Raw genomic sequence first — 24,686 nt, 5'->3', positions numbered from 1 at the left:
CATCTGTAGAAGGCAATTAAACTTGTTTCCTTTTTTCATTTTGACTTTCTTGTGCGGACCAGGTGTGATCGCCATGTCATGGTGTCCTTATGACAGCTCATTTTTGCTTACTTGTGCCAAAGATAATAGAACTATTTGCTGGGATACAGTTACTGGAGAGGTATCCAAGCAATTTAATGCATCAAGTGCTTCTCTAGAAAGACACTATTGTGAACACTGAAGTGACTGTTTGAGTCACCTTTTACTCATTTTTTTTTCTCTTTATGTTATGCAGATAGTGTGTGAATTACCAGCTAGCACGAATTGGAATTTTGATATTCACTGGTACCCTAAAATACCAGGGGTCATATCAGCTTCTTCATTTGATGTAAAAATTGGAATATACAACATTGAGGTAAAACCACATTACACCTCGTAGTAATTCATAATCTGCTCGAAGTTACAATGCTCAAGCACTTGGAGTCTAAATTGTAGTCCTAAACTAGGATGATTTTATTTTTCTAACATCTGGTTGTGTCATTGTCATCGATAACTTTATGTACAAGAGTAGAAAATTACATGAATGGTAGAGTGAGATATGACCAACAAATTGGGAGTCCCACATGTAGATGTTTTTGTTGTTAGCATTATAGCTGACGCTGTTTCTTATAAATTTGTTCTCTGGACAATTTATCAGGATTTTGAAAGAGATTGTTCTGCTTTCTAGGAAGATGTAGTCTGAGTAATGCAAGATATATTCCTTTTTTGGTGGAATGCCAGAGATGCTCGTTGTGTTACCATTCCAAGTTTCTAACTGTAAATTAAAATTGGAGATAGTAATGTGTCATGTTTTCAGTAAGTGTGCCAGTTGGGTGTCTTGGATACTTAAATAACTTCATCACATTCAGTTATTCTTTTGGTTCAGCCTCTTCAGAATTTATAGTGACCTTTGGTTAGCCCAGGTATCATCTTAAGTTTGCTCTCTATGAAACCCATTATGCTTTTAAGTTGTCTTCATATGAGAATAGACTGATACTGATTCCTTGTTTTCCAAAGCTGCTTGGTGAAGCAGTGTATTCAGATTTCACTTTAAAGCTTAGGTTTATTTTTCATGCAGAGTCAAATTTCATATATGCAAAAGGAATGAGATGTCATGTGTCTGACCACTAGGAGATACCAATGTGTATGGTATCAAGATTTTTGGTTCTCCTTCAATTTAGGTTATTATAAGAATCCTAAATTTTTGCTCTTGATGCAGGCTTGCAGTAGGTATGGTGCTGGTGAGGGTGAATTTGGTGCTCCAGGTAGATAATTTCGCCCATTTGTATTGTAGTTCATTTCTAATGCATATTCCAACACCTGGACAGTTTTGTATAGATAATATATTTCAGATGATTGCTTTTGTGACTGCATCTTACCCATATCTAACTGGAACATCACCATCCACCACCCCCAATACAGGACCAACAATGTAGAGTTTCCTAGGACATGCTATCTGGAAACAGATTTGATTTGGTTTTCTGAAACAGCAAAATGAATGGGCAATGTGAACGTGTCAGAAGGGAAACTCATGCCAGTGAAATTAGTGGGATACCATTATAGATTAGCTTGTCAGCTGTTCTGTGTATTTCTCAGCAGTTTCCTGGTTTGTTTTTTTAAAAGGTCACCTGTTTTCTACATTTCGGCCTTGGAACTTTTTCTTGGTCTAACTTTTTACTCTGTTTACGTATTTTTCCCCACCTCTATTTGCCATAGGAACAACTTTGTCTTCTGTATTTTCACGTGCATTTCACTTCAAGAAGAACCAAATCAATGGTTGTGTTCTAGACTTCTAGCATCCTTGGCATGCATGGACTTATTATATCTAGTATTTATTAATTATGAAAGTATTGCAATAAAAAAGCAATATTTCAGTTTTGTTTTTCTTCCCCTATTTATAAGCTTGATAAATGAACTATTCTCAACTCAGCATCATTAACTTTCCTTGATTCTGTAGTTTAATTTGGTCGACTTAGTATTTACTAACCATTATGTTTGGCTAGTTCTCAGAGTCAAACAGAATTTTAGAACACTGATTTCAGTAGTTTTGGTAGGCCTTCTAAACTTTGCTTTCTGTTTCTTCAGTTGATATGAAACCTCTATGTTGCAAATCTAAACAGATCAAATCAAGGTAGGTGCTTTTTTCAGTCTTGGTGTGTTGCTATATGTTGAAGCTCTGGTAACGCCCTTGTTTGTAAATGACAGCCATATGTCACTGGTTTAGTTATTTGTCTATGTTAATACCTATGCTACACGTATACTAGCTCACTTATGCACTGGTGGATCTTTCCCTTTCACTTTAGAGCAAATTCCTTTTCCCCAGGTACAGGAGAATATAAAGCTTCCTGGTCAAGTGCACTTCTTTGGATCTAGATGCTTTTAAATAACAAATGAGGACCTCTGCCCTTTTACTTGCCTCCTACTTGCCTCCTAAAGGGGTCTGATATTGTTCTAAGTCCCATGAATCTATCTGCAAAACTTTAAGATATATTTTGCACTGTATTGTTTCACTGTTGTTATTTGCAACATGTTGATGAGGGCTGGAGAATTCTGCCATTGGACAAAGTCTCAGGAATTCTGTAACCTTCTATTCTTCTTCAGACAATCATGTGAAGTCTTTGCCTTGCCATTTTCTTGTCTAATCTTCTTGGTTTTCTTTGTTTGCTTGCCTTTGGGAAATCCTCACACTGCTTCATCGTGGTGCATGTGATTGACACACCCATGGTACAAGCCAACACTATCACTTTGTCAGGCGGGGCACAAAACTGATTGGATCATAGTAACAATTTGTCGTGAAGCTTTAAATTTTGATAAAATTCATTTCTAAGAATATTTACATCTAAGTTGTACTGTCTTGTTGACACGAATGTGGCTCAATTAATTCGAAATGATGCTGAAATTCAAAACTAACAAATCATTTATGGTCGTTGTTTCACACACAAACATGTTGAACTATAATGTTTTGAGATTGGGAATGAGTGATAAATCATAAAGGGGGTTAGATCAGACTAGATCACAGATTTGGTTGTATATTGTAAATCTTTTTCTAGTTTCTTCCAAAACCTTTCCAAATATAAGAGAAATGTAAAAATTGAAATATGAGTCAGTTATAAAGTAGATGAATAGATAATCAAAGGCCTATATATAGGAATTCTATTTTCCACCAACATAAGCCTTTATTTGGCTCCTCTAGTAAACATTTTATTTGGCTATTAGTTACCAAAAAAAATTGTATTTGGGTATTGAAGACATTTAATACTACATATCAATATATTATCCTCTTATTTAGGATGCTTAAAAAAAAAAAGCAAGGCTAAGACTTCAAAGTATGGTTATATAAATCCTCTTAACTCCATGAACTCCAATAATAGTCTCACTAATTTCAGTACTTTACCAATTTATATCCATATTGTTAAATATATTATAGAGATGGATTTATTCATGATTTAATTAGTTGCATCTTATGATTTTATTAGTACTGTGTAATCCATTTTATAGAGTCTAGATCCTATGATCCTAATTGATCTTGATCCAAGGATGAGATCCATGTAGTTTGGGGCCACTTTGATCTGGTTCATAATCCTAAGATTTTAACAACAATAGTAAGTTCACTGTGCACTTGTGAGGCTTGAGGGTTTAAAATGTTTCGTTTTCTTTCATTTAATATCCTGTTGGATGGATTTTGATAAATGCACAAGTGCATTTATTTGTCTTGCTCTAGCTTATGCTTTGTAAAAACTTATGAATGGTTCAGATCATCCAGTGACCCGACCCAGTTCTGACATGGATACGCTTGGCTTGACTTGATTATGCAGCACTGCTGTTAGGCCTGGGTATGAAGTCACACATTTTATATATTGGGTTTGGTCTGGATCGCATTATTTTTATAAAACTGACCTTATATTTTGTCGTATTATTTGGGTCTACAGCAGGTCAGTTATTGGCTGGCCCAATCCAGTGCTCTTCCTTTCATTTCTGGCATCCCTTCCCCAGTAACTGATCAACTTTACTGAATGCTCTTCCGATTTTTTTACTTACTGTTACGGCCTGAATAAAAGGAAGGCATATGAAAAAGATTTTTAGACCTCTACTGTTTTCAAATTGTTTTTATAACCAGCAAACGGTAACAGAAAAAAGAGGCAGTTGGAGAGGTTAAAGAGAAGGTCAGAGGGTTAGCCAATTTATTCAAAATTGCCCATAAATCATGCATAATTCATCAGTCCTCTTGGACACTGCACCTTCTTTTAGACACTTGACTCCAAAACTTTTGTTTTTTTAATCCCAAAAGAGATTCCCAACGTACCTGTAAATAGAGTTGGGCATGGCTGGTGCTGGTGCCTGTGTAGTTTGAGGTTCACTCAGGTAGGACTATATAAGAAATACAAAGGTATTTTGAGGGTAGTCTGAGAATACATAATGGTGGTGCCACACTTGGCGGTAAAGTCATACAGCAAGCATTATTATTATTCATAGAAAACATGAACTTAGGACTGATAATATTTGGGTCCATAAACTCCTAAGTAAAGAGAACTCCATGGTAAAACTCTTTTCTTTCCTAGCATAAGATAAGCAAAAAATTTTCAAGTTTAAGATGTCTTATTTCCTTGGGACCTTTGATAGATAGATATTTTAAAGCAAGGTTTTATATCCTTTGGGACGGAGGTGTCCCGGTATCTTCATGGAATGGGACATCCTACTGTTCTGTCCCGTTTCGATCATGCATCTCGGAAGATATTCTCAATCTTTTTCCTCTTCTTCTTTCCTTTCTTTTTTTCTTTTTTTCTTTTCTTCCTTCTTTTCTTTTTTTTCTTTTACCTTCCTTTCTTTTCTTTTTTCTTTCTTTTTCTTATTCCTTCGTTTCTTTCCTTTTTCCTTTTTCTTCTCCCTTCCTTTCTTTCTTTTATTTTTTTCTTCTTCTTTTCTTTCACTTTTTCCCTCTTTTCTCATCTTCCTTTCTTTCCTCTTTCTTCTTATTTCCCTGCATGGAAGGATTTTGGAGTCCCGACCTTGTCCTAGTCCCATTTTCTCATAGGAACGAAACGGAATGGCCGGGACGCCCCTCATCCTGCCGGGACGTAAAACTATGTTTTAAAGCACAATTGCAATGACTTAAAACCTTTCCTTAATCAATCCAAATCTTAAGTAAAGATTTGAGACAATAATTTTGTGCATAATAGGACTCAAAACCCAGTACTTGCCTGGTGGGATTACGTATGAGAATTTTTAGAATAAAAATACACAACCTACTCCCAGGAGATTTAAATGGAAAACAGTTAGGACACAATAAAAGAACATATTAACTGAAAATAAAAAAAAGCCTAACTCATTGGCTCTCCTCCTGCAGCTGCACTGTGGCTTCTTCCTCTTCTTCTTCATAGTTGTAATAATCTCAAAATAATTATTACACTGTCTTCTTTTGAATGCATGAGATTGTATTCTTTTTCTATTTCCATGACAACCATGCAAATCAGCAACATGGATGCATGCTTAGGTTGCTTAGTCAGCTGCTTCAGTATCTTTCCTTTTATGTGGCTAATGATTTTGCTAATTTACTGAATGAATCTTCTTCTGGGTTTCACAACTCCTGTTTTTTCAGTACGCTTGAGAGCTCCAAAGTGGTTGAAATGTCCAACTGGTGTATCTTTTGGTTTTGGAGGCAAGTTTGTTTCATTTCAACCAAGCCCATCGGCAGCAGGAACTCCATCTAGTGGTTCTGAGGTGAAGTAACACTTCTGCCATTTCTTTTTTTCTGTTTTCTATCTTCTGTATTATAATCTACCTTTTGCTTCAGGTGCATGTGCATAGTTTGGTAACTGAACATAGTTTGGTGAGCCGCTCAACTGAATTTGAAGCTGCGATTCAGAATGGGGAAAAAACTTCATTACGAACTTTATGTGATAAGAAATCACAGGAATCTGTGTATGTGATATCTGTAAAGTAATACTCTTCTGGGGACATATTAGACTTTCGTTCATCAATTGATTTTTAATTTTTCAACAGATCTGAAGATGACAAAGAAACTTGGGGCTTCTTGAAAGTAATGTTTGAGGAAGAGGGAACAGCTAGGACAAAGTTACTCGCTCATCTTGGTTTCAATGTACCAGATGACAGAAGTGAAAATGCACCTGATGATCTTGGTAAAAGATTAACAAATGCACTTAGTTTTGATAATGATGCATTGGCTGAAGGTGGAGAAGGCAGTGCATTCCCTATTGACAATGGAGAAGAGTTCTTTAACAATCTTCAACTTTCCAATGATAGCTTGATCTCTGAAGATCACAATGTGTCTAATGGAAAGCAAATACAGAAAGAACCTGAAGAACACATGGAGACTACTGATCCATCAATTGATGACAATATTCAACGTGCTTTGGTTGTTGGAGACTATAAGGGAGCAGTTTTACAATGCATTGCAGCAAATAGGATGGCTGATGCACTGGTTATTGCACATGTTGGTGGTCCTTCATTGTGGGAAAGCACCCGTGATCAGTATCTTAAGAACAGCCTCTCACCTTATTTAAAGGTTTGCCTGATTATGTTTTATTTACTTATATTTCTAATGTTATCTTTAATCCAGTTTAAGTTTCTATGTGGCATTAAAATGGGATCCTTATGGGCTAAATTCCGAAGATCTGCTTTGTCTGGAAGTGTAGTAGCATTTTATGAATAAAGTTTACATCCTGATGTTGATTTTATTGACAACTCAGGTTGTCTTGGCAATGGTGAGTAATGATCTCATGGGCCTCGTTAATACCAGACCGCTGAATTCATGGAAGGAAACACTAGCTCTTCTTTGCACAGTAAGTTTTCTGATTTTCATTTAATGTACGAAATAAACTAACGCAATCTTTTGGAATTCTGGGTAGTACCTTTTTGGTGTGAACAGAAATATAGAATTTTGTATATAATGACTCTTGTTATTCAGAAAATGGAAGATCAAGAATATAATGATATTGTCTTTGCTAATAAGAAATCTAAGCCCTCAAAGACACACAATTCAAGCTACAAAAGGTAATATCTAGTTGTTCTGCCTGTATTTTCGGACCCTTAGTAGCTGGAATCTTCTACCTAAGGTAGTGCACCGGCTTTGGAATCTTCCTGGAATCTTGAATTTATGCCCATTTTCTAAGTGCTTCCTTACTAAAAATGTTTCTGAAATATCCACTTCTCACACCTGCACTTGTACCTGCTCCTCGACCTGAACCCAGTTCTGGAAACTAAGTTCTAACCAGTGTAGGGTTTTGTTTGCATGAGTAATATTTGTTAGTCAGGTACTCTAAACACCTATCATCATTTACTTGATATTCTTATCAATATTGCTAGACCTCCCTGGCCTGGTAGCTTGGCTTCTGCTATTGGCTAAATTAGAAAATCAATCTGCACTGCTGAGCATGATGATTTTTTTCCTTGCCAACAGCCAAATTTTTGAAGTGTTCCTGAGCTTCTGCCTTCTGTTGATCCTTCACATATTTGACTTCTGAAAAATGCAAAAAAGTACTTCAATGTTGCTTGTTCGGGATATTCCAGTAATACCTGCATTAAATTTTAGGAAAGTATGATTATCAAATTGCGGCTTCATAACTTATTCTCTGATGGATCCCATAAAATTGGCTGAGTGCAAATCACGAAGCGTGATAATGCCAATGATTTAAGTGCTGCTGCACAAGGCTTACCGGTCCATGGCCAGCAAGTGTCAAAGCGAAAAGAAAGGAGAAAAAGAATAAGAAGACTTCTTGGCTTGGTGCCCAGCTGTATTGACCTATACCAAATAGGCACAAGTCGCAGTATGTAGGTTTTGGTTCTGAGTTTTATTGACCATACACAACAGGCATTGGTCGTGATGCATAGGGTACTGCAGCACATATATGTGCCCTTTTCCAGCACAATCTGGCAAGTTCTAGCATTTAAATCCTTGCATCAAGCTAATTTCATAGTTCAAAAAAGGCCCATCTTATGGGGACAATTTACTTTTTCTTTCCTATATGGCATCCTTGTTTATCAATATCTTTAGTCTTTCTTGCTCAAGGCTAAGTCCAGCTGGTCATTGCTTGCTTTAGGCTGCAAATGAACCAAACTGTTCATGAATGGTACCTGCCTGGTTTGATAATGGCCTTGCCTGAGCTCATTTGAGTAAGAAACAGTCCAAGCTTGAACATCATTTAAAGCTCAACTCATATATAGCGAAGCCTAAATGCTCTGGGCTCATAAAAATATATATAGAAGCTGGGGCTTGGCTCAAAATTAGGTTCATGCAAGATTGTTCAGTTATGAGTTGAACCAAGCTTAAATATTTGTAGAACCTTCATTTGAGCTCCTTTGAAGTTCAATTCCTGCTTTCATATAAAAACCAAAACCGGAGCTGCCCAAAAGATTGGCTTGGATTGGCTTGTTTGTTGCCCTAGTTTATTTCTCTTAATCTTAGGAAAGGCGAGTCTTTTAGTTTCTTTGGTGCTATGTGCAAACTCCTCCAGTAATGCCTTTTCAATTGCATTCTTACACGTGTTTGTGTGCATGTGTACGCTTCACTATTTTTTTGCTATCTGTATCATTTGACATGCCTAAATCAATAAATAAGATCAAGCCTTACTAAGAAATTGTAATGTATCTTGTTCTCACAAGATATGTATCATCTGTTTTGATCTGTGGTTGGGAAGTGTATCCAAACCACTTATATCTTGGTTCACATGTTTTAGGCGTGTAGAACTTGATGCCACTATGTCTAGTAGATAGTCATTGGACTGACTAGAATATATGGATAACATTTCAGATCAGCTTGCATTTTGATTCACTTCTGCTAATTGGAGCAATCAAAGAATGCGAAATCTAAGAAGAAAAAGAATTGAACCATGAAAATTGTGGCGAATAAGGGTAGAAGGCTCCAGTTAGGTAACAGAAGTAGAGGATGACAATACAAGAAAAACAAAGGAAAATGTTTTGGGACCACAGTGTGAATGCTTTTAAGATAAATAAAGAAAATGAGTAATGAAGCATAGGAGAAGAAGAAGAAGAGGGTAGGGGGAGGAGGGGATCTGAGTGAGAGATGAAAAGAGAAAGGAAAGAGGGAAAAAGGAAAAGGAAACACTGTAGTATGTGTCCTGAATATGAAACAAATAACAAAGAGATTAACAGGGTTAAATGAATTAGAATCAGAAAGAAGACCCATAAGTGGATGAAGAGGAAAATTCAGAAATGAGAATGAAAGTACTCAGCTTGTTTTTGTAAGTGTAGCTGCAGGTATCAGATGGCTTTCTTTCTTCCTACTATTTGTTTGAAGTTTCTAATTTGTGGGCACATGAGAACATGAAAGTTACAAGGTGAAACACTGCAAGTTATAGTAAATTAACTGATATATTAAAACTATCTCGTGAAAATACCATACTTTACTATAAGAATGTAGCTTAGGCTTGTCTTAAGTTATACATGACTATTTATTTAGTGATTATTACAAAAGTATAACCTATTATTGACCAAGGTTTCAAGGTGGGATGATGGGACTTCCCATCATCCTGAGTGTTGGGATGGGATGAGTTGGGAAATGGACAGGGACAAGTCCGAACATTTGTAGTCCTGAGTGTTGAGATGCAGGGTATCCCATTCCATGGAAAATTCAGGACTGCACAATCCCTCAATGTGTAAATCCTTGTTATTTACTGCTTTTATCTTATGGGTTGGTGGCTGGCTGGCTGCCTACGCCCAAGGTAGTGTTTAAGTGGCCAAGCACCTCTATGACCTTTTGGCCATACATACTAATGTTTTTGTTTTATCTTCCTGGATGGTGTGCGAACGGATTGTCAATTGACCTTAAGGACTTCATATGACAAACTGAATGATAGATCATGTTTCCATAAAATTCCCTTATTGGGTTACACATGTCGCATGTAATTGTGGTGAAGTTTACTCCAGCCAAGGCTGGATGCCTTACATAATTTTATTCTTGGTACTCATTAAATCTGAATCATATATGTGTGTGTGTGATTAATTGGCTGATCACGAGCTGTTGTATGTGTTGATTGTGCACCAGTTTGCACAGAAGGAGGAATGGACTGTCCTGTGTGATGCTTTGGCTTCAAGACTTATGACTGTTGGCAACACACTTGCTGCAACTCTATGCTACATTTGTGCTGGAAATATTGACAAAACTGTGGAAATTTGGTCACGCAGCTTGAAGTCCGGATCTGAAGGGAGGGCTTATGTCGACCTTCTTCAGGTGATCTTCTATCATCATAACCTGTGTCATCTATGATCATGAATAAGAAAGCAGAAAAATAATTCTTTTTGCTTCAATATAGGATCTAATGGAAAAGACTATAGTCCTTGCCTTTGCAACTGGGCATAAGCAATTTAGTGCATCTTTGTCTAAGCTGGTGGGAAACTATGCTGAACTACTAGCCAGCCAAGGGCTTCTTACAACTGCAATGGAGTATCTAAAACTATTGGGATCAGAGGAATCTTCACATGAACTTGCCATCTTACGGGACCGAATTGCTCTCTCAGCTGAAGGTACTAAAACATTAAATTAGGAACTTTTTTCTACTGTATGATTTTGGGTGTTGATTCTATGGGTTTTGGTTTGCTAGAGTTTTTTGTATTGAACAAACTTTTCACAAATCTATATATCTATCTGATGAAAATTTATGAATAATTATAGTTGCGGTATTTTGTTGATAATAGAATATGTTGCCTGTGATATCGTTTTACTGTTCTAATGGGGCAATACATTGCCAAAGTTTGTGGAATGAATGATTGGTCTCTTCCTCTTGCATGCATCTTCATAATATATAAATTGGCAAGCAAAATGCTGTGTCTGTGACCACTAAGGCAGCTACCATACAGTAGGCAGTGGATGATGTTGGCAGTTGCCCTCATACAGCTGCCTCATCAAGGATGAGTTTGCTAGTTTAGTACTTCTGTCATCTATTTTTCTTTTTGTTTGATATGTTTTCTCCTTTTATATGCTTTCTTCTTTCCATGGAGATATAATGGCAACAGGGAGACTCTTTTGTACATCAACGTCCACCCAAACTGCCATCCAAGTGCTCTTTACTAATCACCTTTCAATTTGTCTATTCATTATTAATATTGTACCTTAACTAATTTCCACTTTTTCTTCTTTGTTATTTATAGTTGGTATTATGAGCCCTTCATCAATCTTCCTATATGGGGTGTCTTATTTTAATATTTTCTAATCAGTAGCATGACCCCACCAACTACCCTGTCTTCTTCACTTCCCTCTGAGAATAGATCTTTGGCCCAGTCATACTATGACCTATTTAGCTATTCATTGTACATTCCTATACCATTTCAATTGCTTCTTGTTTACTTTGCAGTAAATTAGCCTGACTCCTGTATTCTTTGCCGTACTCTATTCTTCCTAGTTTTACCTCATTTCCATCTTTGCATTCATTTTTTAACCATGTGAATCTTGTTTTCTTGGTATATTCTTTATTGTCTATTTTTTCAAACATATGGTTTTTACCTTGTACTATGCTTTTATTCTTTTGTTATACATGTTTCTTAAATTACCAAGGCTTTGTAGAACTGTTCCTTTAGCTGCCATGGTATCATGTAGTCAGATGATATCTGGAAAGACCACTTCTTTAATTAAAATCTGTGATATTATATTTATCCTTTTTGATCTCTTTGTTCTTCTGTATAACGTATCAAAGAACATGAAAATAATCATACTGTATATGCCCTTATCTACAAAGGTTTTCCTCCCATATTCCCTGTTTTTTTTGGTCCTTAAATCATTAATCATCATATTTCATCTGAAAATAGTATACACCTTGGTGTTTCTTTTTCATTATCAGTGTTGAGTTCATCATGATCAGGCAAAGAAATATGGATTTGTGCCTATCATTGGTTTAAGCACATCATGACTGTAAACTCAATAGTGTTGCCACAACTACTTATGATGTTGGTCACTGCCTCAATGTACTTATCTTTAAAAAGGTCACTTACTCATTTTGGAGAGAGGTATCATTGTTTAAAATTGCCTTACTAAATAAAATAAGAATACTTAAATATTTATTTATAGTTGCAATCTTCTACCTAGGTCTTGTACAGTTGTACTTGCCAAGGATATATTGTCTCAGTGGGATGTCCCACAAGATGTTGACAAGGGCCACCATCCCAAGTGTCGAGATGGGGCACTATGGTGGTGCATCCCACTCTATGGAGAAACGGGGATAGCCCTATCCAACGGGATTTGAATCATTGATACTTGCTTCAAAATCTTACTCACCCCATGCCTGCTTCTGACAGTGTAAGTTTTAGGATTTGATTATTAAATCTAAGGCCTTGGAATCCTGGGTGACAAAGAAAGTCTGAGAATACGAGTGTAACAAACTTAAGCTTGCTAATATTGAATATTTGGTAAAGCTAAGAGATATGAGGCAAAAAACAGCTGCATTAGAAGATGAGTGATTTGTGTGAACATTAAATCTCATGAGACAACAACAATGCCTACCTATATATAATGTTAAAAAACTTAAACCATGGATAAACTCCATGCTCATCTAACAAGTGCAACAAGCCCTAGAAATTAGAACAATGGTGGATTGGGAGGAGTTATTATCCCCCATAATTTAGTGTTATAAGAAATTGCTCTAGTATTTCCTTTACTTTTTTGAAAAGTACTGAGTAAGCATGTGTCTTTTGTTAAAATCTGATATTTAGCAGGTGAATGTGTGATAAAATTGATAGGGATATGGTATTGAACTGTTGCACAAAAGGAAGCATAAAAGTTCTACTAATTAAGGACAAAGTGGGGGATTACAGATTAATATAGTATAAATATATGTGTCATTGATATTTGATGGGGCCCAAAAATGGGTGGCCCTTTAGTATGTCTTTTTCTTGATTTGTTTCAGTGGGTCAGGAAAGGGAAAGGAAGACCTCAAGTAACACTGTTTGAAGTTGTAAAGATATGCAAAACTGTCAAGTGAAATTGGCTGTGGTAGTGGATTGAAATGATTGGTGAAAAAGCATCTTTAAAGCAAAACCTGAATATTGTGAGAAGGCATCAGGATAAAGGTTGGGTAGTGATATTCTTACTATTATCCATGGTATTCCGTACTGGCCCGAATCGATCGGTACACCTCGTACTGTACTGTACTGATGGGAAACTGATTCAGTTTAGGCTAGTTTTTCGGAAAATGATATGAATGGAACCGAACCGTACAGTATGGGCCGGTACGGTGTGGTACTTTTTTTTGGACTGTTTGATGGAATTTTTTTTTTTTGAATTTTTTATTGTCAGTACGGACCGATATGGTACAGACCGGTATGGTACGGTATCGTACCGTACCGATCGGCAACCGATATGGGGTTTTGGTACTGGTATTTAAAACTTTGCTGTTATCTCTTAATTTTTTATTCCTTTTCAGTCTAAAAGAAGGCTGAAAAGAGTTTTCTTTTCTTTTCTTTTTTTTTTTTTAAAACTCGGGGTGGGGGGGGGGGGTGCAAATAACTGGCTTTCAAGACAGGCCTCTATATATTTCAAAGTATATGGTTTTGCATTTAGCATACCTATTTTATGTAGATTGACTGGAACAAATTGGGTCAGGAAAGGAAAGGTAAGGCCTGAAATAAAATTGTTCAAAGTTTTAAGATGCGTGCAATGAAATTGGCTGTGGTTTTGGTTTGAAATGATTGGGGAAAAAGCATCTCTAAAACCAATGCTATTTAATTTTTTAAGGTTTCCCCTCATGTCACTTTCAGCATTTAAGTATTTGAAGATTGTTGATAAACTTGTTTCCATAAAAAAGGTATTTAATTAACCCAAAGAAAGGTTAGAAACTTTTTCCAACCTGCATGCATGAATGTTGCTTCCATGAGGTGGAGTCTTTAGGCAAGATAGTCTAAACAGCAATATAAGCTATGCTGCCTATGAATCCACTAGGATCTAATGAATCTTCTCTCTCTCAAAAGTGCGTGAGAAAGGAATCATGTAGACTTGGCAAGAATGTTGTCAGAGCCAACTTTATAGGTCTATGATATCTAATCGACCCATTTTATAGAAATTCCAGAAAGTATAGGAGCATTGGAAGCACAGCTACTGAGTGAAAGTAATGGAACCAATTAAAATTATAGTTAGTTGCATATTAGCAGCATTTTTGTTTATGCATTTGCGATTTTTTCCCCTCTAACTTTTAAATTGACTGGGATTCGGTATAAATATCTATTTGGCAGTTACAATTTAAGTTTAGTAGAAGAAATAAAGTTCATTATCTAGTGGTTCAATCTAGGGAAGTTATTTAATATGTAACATTAGGGCAAAATATAGCTGATTTTGAATTGTATATGATTCAAGAACTTATTGCTTTTATTTTTTAAATTTGTTTCTGTCATAACCTAATTTCGAGTCTGCTTTTATCATTTTAGTTTTTGTAATAACCTAGTTTCGAGTCTAAATAGGTTTTCTTGTGCTTCAGGTAAAGCCCATCAGTCTTTGTTTAATTTCTAGATTCATAAAAGGATTCTTGAGATCAAAAGCTTGTGTTAGTTTCATTATAATAGTCATGAAAATGCATGTGGATACCCAAGTATCTATTAGTTGGGTGTTTGCAAATAATTAGTTGCATGTTTGGAATGCAGCATTACATAAGTGGACACCCAAGCACAGCATTGCATATTTGTTGGGTGTTTACAATGCAGCATTATTTATCAACCGAAGTATCTAGCTTCGGCTAGGAGGGAAAAGCAAATAATGATGAGTTACTTTCAACTATCTACCTTTGATAGGTATTTTTATAAGGATCTAGTCTTTAAAAATATGTTAATTGATCTGATCGGCTTAGGCATTTGTCTAGCATAAAGTTCTACATAGGATCATGTCCTATGAACTATTGACCAGTTTGTAGGTTTGTATATCGTACTTACTATATTGGAATATATTGCTTCCCCATACATGCAATTTTGCATAAAGAAGTGTGAAAATATCATAATATGTTTTTTCCCTAGGATATTAAGCAATGCTTATGCTACTATTCATAATTTAAAATATATGCTTATGCTACATTTTGATTTCTAAAGTTTACATGGCACATGTAGAGCATTCTGCAGCAGCATTGTCATCTGTTGTTTTCACCAGATTTGTGAGCTAAATTTAGTGGACCATGTCATTCCAAATAAATGGAGCAAATTATTTTTGTCTAGCAAAACTAAAAATTATAATATAATGATACAAGACATGGAATGAATGGTCACATGCCTTTGTGATGCTGCGACTGAAAATTTTGTTGGCAGGAACCCCATCGGTAAATCATTTAAACATGCTTTTGTGATGGGCCTCTCCAAGGCAAATTTTGTTAGCAGAGTGTATAGAGAAGGGGAATTCTGTAGGTGGGTGTGGTTGCAGCAACTTTCAAATTAGTGAAAAATTTAAGGAAACTGATATTCATGCATATACAATGTTTATGATCATGATTTAGATGTGAAGGATTATCATAATTACTGTGATGCTGCTTCGTTCTCTAATTAAAATATATATATATTTTTATATATATTATGTAAGCGCGATCAATTTGTTTTCTTGTTATCAGTTCATTCTGTTTTCATCATTTCAAAAATAATATATTTTCTCTGTTTTGTTCCAATTATTCTAATAGTAGAGTGTGTGTATGTATTTTTTGGAAACTTCACCACTTATCCAGTATGAATTCTTTCATTCTTTGAACACTTTTATCTTCCCTTTAGTGCTATCTCTTATGTGCTTGATATACATGCTGTCTGTGTATCATGATGGATCGTCTTCATATGAAAATTGTAAAGTTGCTGATTTTCTTTGCAATATACACATTTTAATTTTCCCATGTATTAAAACTTGCTGAAGTATGATAAGTTCTAAAGAAGGTTGCACATTTTTCCTGTTATAATAAACAGACATGGTGAAGTATTTTGAGTTTGATGCCTTTTTTTTTTTTTTTTGCAGAGAGAGAAGCACCCAAGAGTTCACCTTACGAATCCAGTGTACCACATGCTGGGTCTGTATATGGTGCAGATCAGTCTAGCTTTAATGTTGTTGACCACTCTCAGCAATATTATCAGGTTTTTCTTTATACCTTTTTTTTAATTTTTAATTAAATTGTCATTCAGTTAAAGTCCAATTTCATCTTTTAGGTTGCGTCTTTCTTTTATTCTAAATTAGGATAAAGCACATTCCCAACCACTGCAGAGTGTTCCTGCCAGTTCATATGGTGATGGCTATCAACCATCATTGGGCTCTTCTTATGGAGGATATCAACCTGTGCAACTGAAAACACAGTTTCAGGAGTACAGCAATCCTGTGCCATTTCAGCCAGCACAGCCAACCCAGATGTTTTTTCCATCACAGACACCCCAGGTTCCACAGGTATTTTTTTAAAAATTATTTTAATTGATTTTTTCTTCTTTTCCAGGATGAATTGTGCCAGTAGTAGTTCTCCTTTGGTGCTTTTATAATTAGTTTACTATGCACACTAAGTAACTGAGATGGGATCCTAAGGGATAAGGGTTCATGTTTGTGATATTTCACAAAGAAGGTAGGAAAACACTATAAGAAATTTCTTTGCTTGCTGTTGTGAACTTAAAGAATAGATTTCAAGTTCCATCAAAAAGAAGAGATTATAGGAAACTGCAATGGTTTGTTATTGAGAGTTGCTTTTTGAGTTAAGAAGCAATAAGGAAACTAAATGCTCACTTAGTAATTTTAAATAAGAAATATTTTGGATTAAATTTTTAAGATTGCTCTTAAGGTAATCGATGCAAAAGGCTTTAAAAGAAGGATTTAAAGAATCAGTTGATTTTAGAATTAAGCTGGGTTTATAGGCATCATAGCAAATTATTAGACAGATAATGTGGGCTACCTGTTGAAATCAGATCAGGTTTGGCTTGGATATGATTTACAGTGTAATAGACCAATAATGAAAGAGGAAAACAGCTGATGAGAGCAATGCAATAGGGATGAGGAGAAGTAAGAATGAATAAAAGAGGAGAGATAAATATCACATTCCACTTGATCTTTGTCTCTGAATTACTTACAAGGATTCAAGTTCTAACAGGATGTCACATGGGATGTTGGGATGGGGCGCCGTCCTACCATCATCCCAACATCCCATTCAACATGTCCTAGTACATCTCTTGTTCCAACCAGTGGGACGGGTTGAAATGGTGGTGCATCCTGTCCACAGAAAAATTGAGACAGCCTTGACCCATGGAATTTGAGTCATTGATTATTCAGAATGCTGAAATTCATTGATCTATGTGAATCCTATTGAATGAGCACCAAAACAAGCAGAAAGTAGTATGTCATAGCCAAGGTTCACCATGTTGGTACCAAACCTCATATACCGATAGCATCCTATTATATGTTAGTACGCAATATGGTACGAGACGACGAGACGTACCAAGTGTTGGTATGATACGAGACTTCATACCGGTGTAGTATGGTACCGACCGGTATGGCAAACCTTGATCCCGACAAACTTTAGGACTTTGAACTTACCTATTATAATCATAAGACTTCAATAGGCATAGTTTGACTTTAAAAAAACCGCTTAACCAACCCAAAATCCTATTACAAGAAAGAATATTTATTACTTTCTTACATGGATATTTGAATCCTAAGTGACTAGAAAGAACAATCCCAGGATTTGTTCAGCTATCCAAATTTTACTTGAAAGTAAATGCCAAAGTATAATTAAAAGTAATACTAAACTTGTTTTCTCCATTCCTGTCACTAATATAAGTATCTTTTGTTGCTACTCTCTAAATTTGTGCTTTTGGTTTAAATTTGCTTTTTCCATACTATTTAGTACATTTTTCTTTCTTTTATTCCAAAATTGTGTTGAAGCAGCTTTATTCCACTAGATTTGATTGATTGATGATAGGTCTTGTTCAGATGTAACATATCATGTAAGTCTCTTGGGGAGCCCATGCTGTTGTATTGGTTGTGCGCCAGTAGTAAACCTGTCCCATTGTCTGACATCTTGAACCACACTTAATTTGTCCTTTCTCTTCGAGTCTTCTTAGGGCCTGGTTGGAAAGGATAGGATTGGCCCAAATCCTATAGGATTTAGGAATCCTATGGATAAAAATCTCATTTCCTTTCCTAAGCATTGTTTGGATGATTTAATTGTGGGATAAATGAACAATAGGAAGTGGTTAATCCCATAGTGGGAAAAAAAAGACCTCCGGAGGTCCTTCTTTTGTTTTCCCATGGTTGTCTGGCTCGCACCCCTATGGTCTTCGACCCCTCTTTGCCCACACCATCTCCTCCCCCTCCCATGCTGCCGCACTCCCCCTCTCTAACTGCCCCTTCTAGTAGCCTCCTCACCCCCTTGGAACCTATGAAACACCTTCAATCTTCCTCAGGTGCTCTCCTTCACCACAAATCTCTAAAAAAGAGAATGAAATGGAAAGAAAAAGAAGCAAAAAGAAAAAAAAATGACCAATCCATGTGGGAAATGGTCTTATCTCATAATTTTTTCCGTCTTTTCCTTTGTTGTTGTTGATTTTTCCTAAGTTTTTCCCCCGATTTTTCCTCTATTTTTTACGTCCTCGGAAGCCTCAATTGAGTGGTCCGCTTGGAGCGGCCAAATAGGGAAAGCTTGGATGATGGCCAGGGTTTTGTGTTGGGTATTATGTATAACAGTTTAAACGGTATAAATATATTATCAATCAATTTAAGAGCAGATGTTAATTGTGGCTTATTGGTTAAGGTAGTGGTTTGGTTATCTACAGATTTAGAGTTCAATCCCTATATCTTCCTATTATATACTTTTTTGTAAAAAATTATAAAATATACATAATCGAATTCGAGTAGTAGGTATCCGAGGGGCAAGTTCCAAATCCATCCCAATCCTGAATGAATTTAAATTTTAAATTTGAGAGATGCAAAAAGATATGTTAGCTTTTTCTAATGATTAATATGATATTTTTTATAATGATAAGTTTGTTCTTTTGATAGGTACCCAAGTGGCAAAGTCCAAATCCATCCCAAACCCGAATGGATTTTAATTTTAAATTCCAAAGATGTACAAATATATGTTATCTTTTTCTTGATATGAGTTATTTTGTAATTATAATGATTAATATGATATTTCGATAATAGTAAGTTTATTATTTTGGTAAAAGAAAGGTTAGAGAGAGGAAGGAAACAAGAAAAAGGGAGGGGGAGGAAATCCTAATTTATCATCCAAATATAGGATAGGATTAGCTACATGGGATTTTTCCCCTAATAGGATTTTATATATAATCCTATAGGATCAAAACCTACTTTCCATCATGAATTTTATCCTAAGGTTATAAATCCTAGATATCCAAACAGGCTCGAAAAGAAGATTTTTATATGGTTGGGCTAGAGGGCATGACTTTTTCTTGTTAGAATCTTTGGAGCGTGAGAAAGAGGGCGTTTTGATGATCTCTGAATGGCCCTTTCCTTTCAAAGATTTGATGATTGTTAGCTTAGACTAACTTCCAAAATCTCTTTCAGTAAATATTGAACCATAAATCCTGTCCATGTGGAGGGTAACTCAATTATAAGCAAGCTCTATACATTCAATCTTTTTTCCCTTTCTTTCCCATAAATCCTGTCCAGTTGATTGCTTGTATAATTTCAGTACAGATGTCTGTAACTTTGAGGGTTCTTTCCCTAATCAAGTACAGAGACAAAAACATCCAAGAGTTCAGAGCAGCGGTAGAAAAATTCTCGACGAATGAAATGAATGAATCCTAATTCAGTATGTAGCATTTAGAACTTAGAAGCTTTCCAAACTTGCTACCGTACCAGTGCTTGCTACCTAACGTTCACTTGGATCCTTTTGAAATATCTTTTGGTTTGGGAAAAAAAGTTTAAAAATTTTGTTCACTATTACTTATTTAAATACTCTGCTATTGTAGTTATAACTATCTGTTATACCAGTTTATCTGCCATTAACAATTTTGTCTGTAACAGCCAACTTTTGCTCCACCTCCTGCTGCACCTCAGCCTGCAGTGAGGCCCTTTGTTCCTGCAACCCCACCTACCCTTAAAAATGTGGAACAATATCAGCAGCCCAGCTTGGCTTCTCAGCTCTACCCGGTCTGCACACTATAAATTCTTGGAACTTTAGCATGAGAAGATATTTACTGTTTTCTAATTAATTAACTTTTCCTCTTCATGTTTGGGACAGGGAGTCGCTAATCCTGCTTATCAACCTGGACAAGCTTTACCCACTTCTTATGGTGTTAGTGCATCTCAGCCTGGATCTGTTACCGGTCACAAGTTTCCGCCAGCTGTAGCACCGACCCCTGCACCTAGAGGTTTTATGCCAGTTACCAATCCAAGTTTTGTCCGGAGTAGTAGTGTCAGCCCTGTGCAACCATCTAGTCCAACTCACTTATCACAAGTGCAACCAGTTGCTGCTCCTCCAGCTCCTCCTCCTACAGTGCAAACAGTGGATACTTCGAATGTGCCTGGTAATTTCAATTCATATTGCCCAATATCAGTGACACTACTGATCATCTAAAAATTTATCTTTGGAGCATCTCTGACACCCCCAGGTTCATACATATACTGGCCTGAAGACAGCATATCTATTTGTACAAATCTCATATTCACCTGTATCTGGCTCACCTAACTTTTCTTTGCTGTACCTATGTAGCCTGGCCTGCCAAAACAAGATGTAGAAAATGATGTTGATATTATTTTGTTTATCAGTGAAGTTACAGTTGGAGCTATATTTACTCATCAATCTATGTTGTAGGGACTCTGGAGCATGTCAGGCCAATGCTTCTACTTCCTTTCCATGTCCTACCTAAATCTAAACCATGCACATAACTCTGTTAAGTCTAAATATCCTGACCAGATGTGGATCTTCTCATGCTTATCAAAGAAACAGTATGAGAAAACTTGTATTACCTTTATATGCCAAAAATTTGAATCCAAGTTTAAAGTTCATTGGAATCTATATTTTGGCCGGCTGCAAGTCAGTTCACTTTGGCTGAAACTGTTGAAGAATAAAGCATGTAGGCTGTTTTACTTGAAACAGCGACATTTGGATGAAACAGCACCGTCTTGAGAAACATGTTACTTTTTTTTCTGCCCCACGTGCCTGAACCACCCTAAGATGGTCCATTCCTGTTTCCCTGATTCGATGATTTCAGGCACTCGTTTGAAACATTTTTTTATTAGCTATGCATACATCACAATCATTGATTACTTGAACTAAAAAATGGATTTATCTCAATATATTTAAATATTGATATTTGTTTATCATTCAAGGATGAATAAACTGTGTTTCTAGTTTGCTTGTAATAGATCAAATTCGAAGAACTAATAATTCACAAATGCATTATGCACAAAAATATATGTATACATGTATATTTTTGTACATATACATATACATGTATATTTTTGTATACATGTATTAAATATTTTTTAAATTACATTTGAATATTACAATTTCTTTATAGGCATGAATGGTTAATTTTTAGATTCTGCTGACTATTAGGGTTTTCCTTGTGATGTATTTTCGGTCTCTGTAAGCTTCAAATTTGAATGCAAGTGAGTAGGAACCAGCATTACAACGTTTTTTTTGAATACTGTTGTAATTGATTATTCTATTGTTCACATCCAGAACCTATTATCATTGAGCAGCATAGGAGTGAGTAATAATTCCAATAGAAATTAATGAAAATTTATTGTGACCAGTATCAAATTGTTTGCACATGATAATATCGGTCCCCTTTTTTATTGTCTTCATTCTTGCTCTTGTTGTACCAATTCTTGTGGGTGTTTCTGTATCTCCAGGGCAAGGTAATTGTGGAGATTTGTGTCAGTATCTGTCCATAGATGTGGGCCACTAATTCTAACTCTATGTTGCATCTTAGTATGTATGGACTTCTATATCCAGTGCTAACATGCATTTGCTTGGACTTGCAGCTGAGCTGAGGCCTGTTATCACAACATTGACCCGACTCTACCATGAGACATCAGAAGCTCTTGGAGGATCTCGTGCAAATCCATCTAAGAAACGAGAAATTGAGGATAACTCAAGGAAAATTGGATCCTTGTTTGCGAAGCTTAATAGTGGGGATATATCTCCAAATGCTGCATCTAAGCTTGGTCAACTCTGCCAAGCTTTGGATGCTGGGGACTATGCTAGCGCATTGCACATCCAGGTACACTGATTAGTTACAGTAATTATCACTGTGACATGAATCACAAAGAACCAGTTATTTTTAGAACATATAATTACAAAAGAGAAATCTTAAGTGGATGATGTGGTAATTAGAGTTATATACCTTTTTCTTTGTTATTATTTTGCATATGCTGCTTGCAGTCTTCTGCAGCTATGAGAGCTTTTGGTCACTGTGCCACCACCTGACATGATTGTATATGAAAGCTTATACTGAAAAATAATAGTGAAGTTTCATTGCTTTAAATAGATCCAATTTTGTTTGAAGTCATCAGCAACTGGCATTATAGTCTTCATGACTTTTCAGAACTAATTTGTGGACTGCAAATCTGGCTTCTCTGATCAAGCATTTAAGATTCCTGTCTCATAACAAGATGGGCTACCTAAACATTTTTTTTCCTGTTTTCTTATGTCTGGTGGTTTAGAGGGCTGAGCCTTGTTGCGATGGTGGTGTTGCTCTTTGCTAACATGGGTGTCATGGGTTCAAAATATAGAAGCAGCCTCTCCATACATGGGGGTAAGGCTGCATGCATCTGATCGTCACAAGACCCAGCAAGTGATGGGAGCCTCGTGTTCGGACATCCTTTTTTTCTTTTTATATCTGGCAATTTGGTCTAGATCTTCTGTCACATGTTTAATTTTTAGCTTTGCTTTAGAGATTTTAAAATTCCAAAAATCACTGTTGTTGAAACTAGATTGCCTTCTGATAACCCTTTTTTCCTGTGTTTGCTGGTAGACTTGCTAGTCCTTGCAGCTCATTATCTTTGCTGCTTGCTTCAGTCAGCTAATATTTGAACGTGACAGGTTCTCCTAACAACGAGTGATTGGGATGAATGCAACTTCTGGCTTGCAGCACTCAAGCGGATGATTAAGACAAGGCAGAGCATGAGATTGTAAGGTATTACCTTGAAGGGCATTCTTTGGCCAGAGCTAGTCCATGTACACATTACATCCTTTTTTTTTGTTTTTTTTAATCATAATTTTTTTAGTGTTGGTTTCATTTATAGATCTTTAATAACCTATCCTCCCGTATGCTCCTTCATCTGAGTATTTGAAGCCTCTTGACATAAAAGACTAGCTATTTTGAGTGAATCAGGTTCTTGGATTGCTGATAGTTGGTTCTTTTGGTTTCCATCTATTGCGTTGCTTTGTGATCTCTCAAGCGTTGACACTATAGCTGTTGTTATTTTAGGTTACAGACACAAAAATGATTATTAGGACCTCAGCTGTCTGAATATTTGGAAAGATAATGCAGCAAGGTCATTCAAACTTGTCCTATTAGTGTATAATCAAATCTATGGTGGCGGTTTACTTATCATTTTTATTGAAGTTTATGATGTTTCATTGTTTCCATTTTTATTGCTGCTCTGGAGATAAAGATGGGGAAGGGTGGTTATGTGGGTATTGAGTAGTTTTGCACTCGTGCAATAAAAAAAGATTCTGGTCAACTTCTTGTGCTTCGGTTTCAAGGCAAAGTGTGGTCAGCCATGGGCTGATTCTATTCTAAATGCCCATTCTTCTAGCAAATGCACTTTTATATTCAGTCTTAGATAATTTTTAAAAAATATTAATTAAAGTTGATAGTAAATGAGGGGTGGCAACAGTCAGCTGGGGCAAAGCATGCAAAATCTTAATCCATGATGCGCCATTTTGTTAAGACCTCTAGACTGTAGCATAATATGTTCTGCATGACAGCCCCTAAATATTTGACATATCAAATCCAATTCTTTAATTTATGCTATTTTTTGAAGTGATTCAAATGAATTGTATTTAGAAAGAGAATCATTCAAAAATTCTTGTTCAAGATGGTGATCTAACCTGATTTAAATTGTTTTGATCCAAATAAAGCGTTACCATCATCAAAGCTCTTAAACTCCTCGGCTCATTTTAATTTCGAGTCAAAAAATTTTGGGTTAATAAAATTCCTACCCTTCCTACATTTGGTTGGGTCCTCGTTCGAGTAGGATTGGCTTCAAGTTATGTTTGGGTTACACTTTGGATTTGAGACGGGTGGGTTACACTTTGGATTTGACCGAAGATGTTCAAGATCAGGTATTGGTCTCGAGCAGTCACTATTTTGGGAAGCTTAATATCCTCTATGCTCAGAACTATTTACTAATAACTCAGTCTCAGGTACCATTAATAAGCTTCATGGGAAATGTGAGGGACATAAAGAGTAAAACTATATGTTATATATCAGCTAAAATAATTGGATCGGAATTGGGGCTAGCTCTTAGCTAATTTGGGCTAGTAGGATTTAAAACTCATATCCTGGCATGACAAATGATCAAGTCCAGCTAGATCCTCATTGGGTGAAGTAGGGATTTCGAGCCCTTCATGGGGCAGTGCAGTTGGAATGGGCCATGTGTTCTAACCGTGCGATCAAGGTTTGAGGCTCGCGTGCGGCTGATTAAATGCAAGTGTGAAATGATTTTGTAGAGGATCGGTGTTTGCGGTCTTGATACGAGGTGTGGAAACAATTTTTGGTCCTTTTGGCTCTTGAGGGAT

The 24,686-nt window shown here is 36.2% G+C and overlaps 1 protein-coding gene across 1 annotated transcript in view; it reads left to right on the top strand.

The window, feature by feature from the left end:
• The window catches only part of LOC105049131 (protein transport protein SEC31 homolog B), a 29,085-nt gene extending 5,793 nt beyond the window's left edge, over positions 1–23,292 (top strand). The window contains 15 exon segments of the mRNA XM_010928693.4: positions 63–160; positions 275–394; positions 1,238–1,283; positions 5,615–5,736; positions 5,810–5,937; positions 6,019–6,541; positions 6,726–6,818; positions 10,040–10,225; positions 10,308–10,518; positions 15,953–16,068; positions 16,169–16,372; positions 19,955–20,080; positions 20,172–20,457; positions 21,923–22,161; positions 22,983–23,292. Of these exon segments, the coding sequence (XP_010926995.2) occupies positions 63–160; positions 275–394; positions 1,238–1,283; positions 5,615–5,736; positions 5,810–5,937; positions 6,019–6,541; positions 6,726–6,818; positions 10,040–10,225; positions 10,308–10,518; positions 15,953–16,068; positions 16,169–16,372; positions 19,955–20,080; positions 20,172–20,457; positions 21,923–22,161; positions 22,983–23,075 (2,591 nt within the window). The 3' untranslated portion in view covers positions 23,076–23,292.
• Positions 23,293–24,686: the final 1,394 nt, after the last annotated feature.

This window comes from Elaeis guineensis, chromosome 7 (genome assembly GCF_000442705.2).
Source record: "Elaeis guineensis isolate ETL-2024a chromosome 7, EG11, whole genome shotgun sequence".
Taxonomy (NCBI): Eukaryota; Viridiplantae; Streptophyta; class Magnoliopsida; order Arecales; family Arecaceae; genus Elaeis; species Elaeis guineensis.
Note: the sequence above shows the minus strand (reverse complement) of the source record. Positions and strands in the feature narration are given on the sequence as shown.